The 2289-nt window shown below is 53.6% G+C and overlaps 1 protein-coding gene across 1 annotated transcript in view; it reads left to right on the top strand.

Moving 5' to 3' along the window:
- FOXO6 (forkhead box O6) overlaps window positions 1–2086 on the top strand; it is a gene marked incomplete at both ends in the record, with an annotated part of 115534 nt that extends 113448 nt beyond the window's left edge. The window contains one exon of the mRNA XM_083370046.1: window positions 653–2086. Within this exon, the coding sequence (XP_083226172.1) occupies window positions 653–2086 (1434 nt within the window). The remainder of the gene's footprint in view (window positions 1–652) is intronic.
- Between the last annotated feature and the right edge of the window lie 203 nt (window positions 2087–2289).

Below are 2289 nucleotides of genomic sequence, written 5' to 3'. Positions count from 1 at the left end.
CAAAAATCTTCCAGCCACTTTTCATGCCTAAGATAGGGCTACAGCTCACTACAGTCTCTTGGTTTCTGGCCTGGCGTCTTAAGCACTGAACTAAAAAGGCTCTGTCATATGTATTGCATCTTCATTCAATTAGCTAAGGACCAGAATTTCATGTGCCTCCCAAGAACCTTCAGCAGCATGCACGGAGACCTTATCACTCAGCTCTACTTTTCGATGCAACAGAAATGAAAATAATCCTGGCGTAATAAAGTTGCAGGAAAAGATCATGTTCACAATCATATTCCCTGTTTCCAAGAGCATGACAGGGACATCTCCATGAAGTCCTCGGGAGTTGAGCTTGACTTCAAGGAGACTTTAGCATAATCACGTTAACTGAATATTTATTTTTTTATCCTGGCCCTTCTTTGTCTTGGCGCTCGCCATTTTGAGGAGTGTGCGGTTTAAATCCCAAGTGTGTCTCTTGATCTGAGAAAAGTGGGGCATTCTGTTAACCCCAAGCGGAGCTGAGAAAGCTTGGTGAATGTCAGCGGTAAAGCCAGGTGATGGGTGCCTTTGGGGGGGGGGGTAGAAAGCAGAAAGGATGCCACTTGAGAGACGTGAGGGCTGATACAATTTTTTTCTTCTTCTTCTTTTGGTCTCGTTTTGCTTGCAGAACTCAATCCGGCACAACCTGTCCCTGCACACCCGCTTCATCCGCGTGCAAAATGAAGGCACTGGCAAAAGCTCTTGGTGGATGCTGAACCCCGAAGGTGGCAAAACTGGGAAGACACCCCGCCGACGAGCCGTCTCCATGGACAACAACAGCAAGTTCCTGCGGATCAAGGGCAAAGCCAGTCGGAAAAAGCAGATCCAGACTGCTCAGGAACGAGGGGAGGAAAGCCCAGCTGGCCAGCAGGCCAAATGGTCAGAGAGTCCCACCTCCCATGCCGGTGAGGAATACGATGCTTGGGCTGACTTCCGGACACGGGCCAACTCCTCGGCCAGCACACTGAGTGGCCGCCTCTCGCCCATCATGGCCAGCCATGAGCCAGATGAGCTGGAGGAGGATGACGGGACCCCATCCTCCCCACTGATGTACCCCAGCCCTTCTAGCACCCTGTCCCCCTCCCTGAATGCCCGCTGCTCAGTGGAGATGCCCAGGCTGACTGATCTCACCGGCACCATCAACCTGAACGAGAGCCTGGGAGAGAGTCTTCTGGATGACCTGCAGGACAACTACAGCATGAGCCCAGCCCAGCCACTTTCTGCTGGAGGACTCCGGCCCAGGACCTCCAACTTTGGCTTCAGCTCCAAGTGCTCCTCAGTGGGTGCAGGAGGTGGGGGAGGGGGAGGAGGTGGTAATACCTACTCTGGGACTATTTATAGCCAGCCCGCCATGAACATCATGCGCCGTTTGCCCATGCAGACCATCCAAGAGAACAAGCAGGCCACTTTTGTTCCCATGAATGCCTACCGCAACGCCTCGTTGCAGGACCTGCTCTCCTCCATTTCCTACGCGCACAAGGAGGGTGAGCCACACCTGCCACCAGCCAACAGCATGGGCCTGCCTCGTGGCCACAGACAAAATGCCCTGGTGTGTAGCGGTGGGGGTGGAGGTGGAGAGATAGGCTTGGTCCCCTACCCTCCCCACTCGTCTTCTCTCATGAAGAGCAACACGTTATACCACCCATCACCAGCTGGCCACCACCCTCCTCTTAACAACAGTGCCTTACCCTCTCCGATCAGCCTTATGAGCCTGCCCAGTGACACTTGCAGCATGGTGAATATGCCTCACCACGGGCATCTCCATTCCTACATCAACAACCAGGGGGCGCACATGAGCTTGCTAGATTCCTTGCAGGGACCTTACCCAGAAGCCATGCACACCCCTGTGTTGAGTCAGGACAGATTCCCAGCAGATCTAGACTTGGACATGTTCAACGGGAGCTTGGAATGTGATGTGGAGTCCATCATTCTCAATGACTTCATGGACAGTGACGAGATGGACTTCAACTTTGACTCGGCTCTTCCGCCACAAAACGGTCTCAATGTGGCCCCTTTGCCCAGTGCCCCACAGCCCAACAATCAAAGCTGGGTACCTGGATGAGGCCCGTCCGGGTTGCTCAGGCCCAGCAGTGAGTGGGGCAAAGAAGGTCTTGGGGAAACAGAACTCTTTCCTCCTCCACCCAGTCCGCCCCGCTCTTCTTCTTTTTCTTTGCCTTCATTTCTTCAGCCAGGCTAGAGCCATCTGTTGAAACTTGACAATGACACTACACACGCACACGTACACGCACACACACACACACACAC

Source organism: Vipera ursinii (assembly GCF_947247035.1).
Source record: "Vipera ursinii genome assembly, chromosome: 9".
Taxonomy (NCBI): domain Eukaryota; kingdom Metazoa; phylum Chordata; class Lepidosauria; order Squamata; family Viperidae; genus Vipera; species Vipera ursinii.
This window is presented reverse-complemented; position numbering and strand designations above follow the sequence as displayed.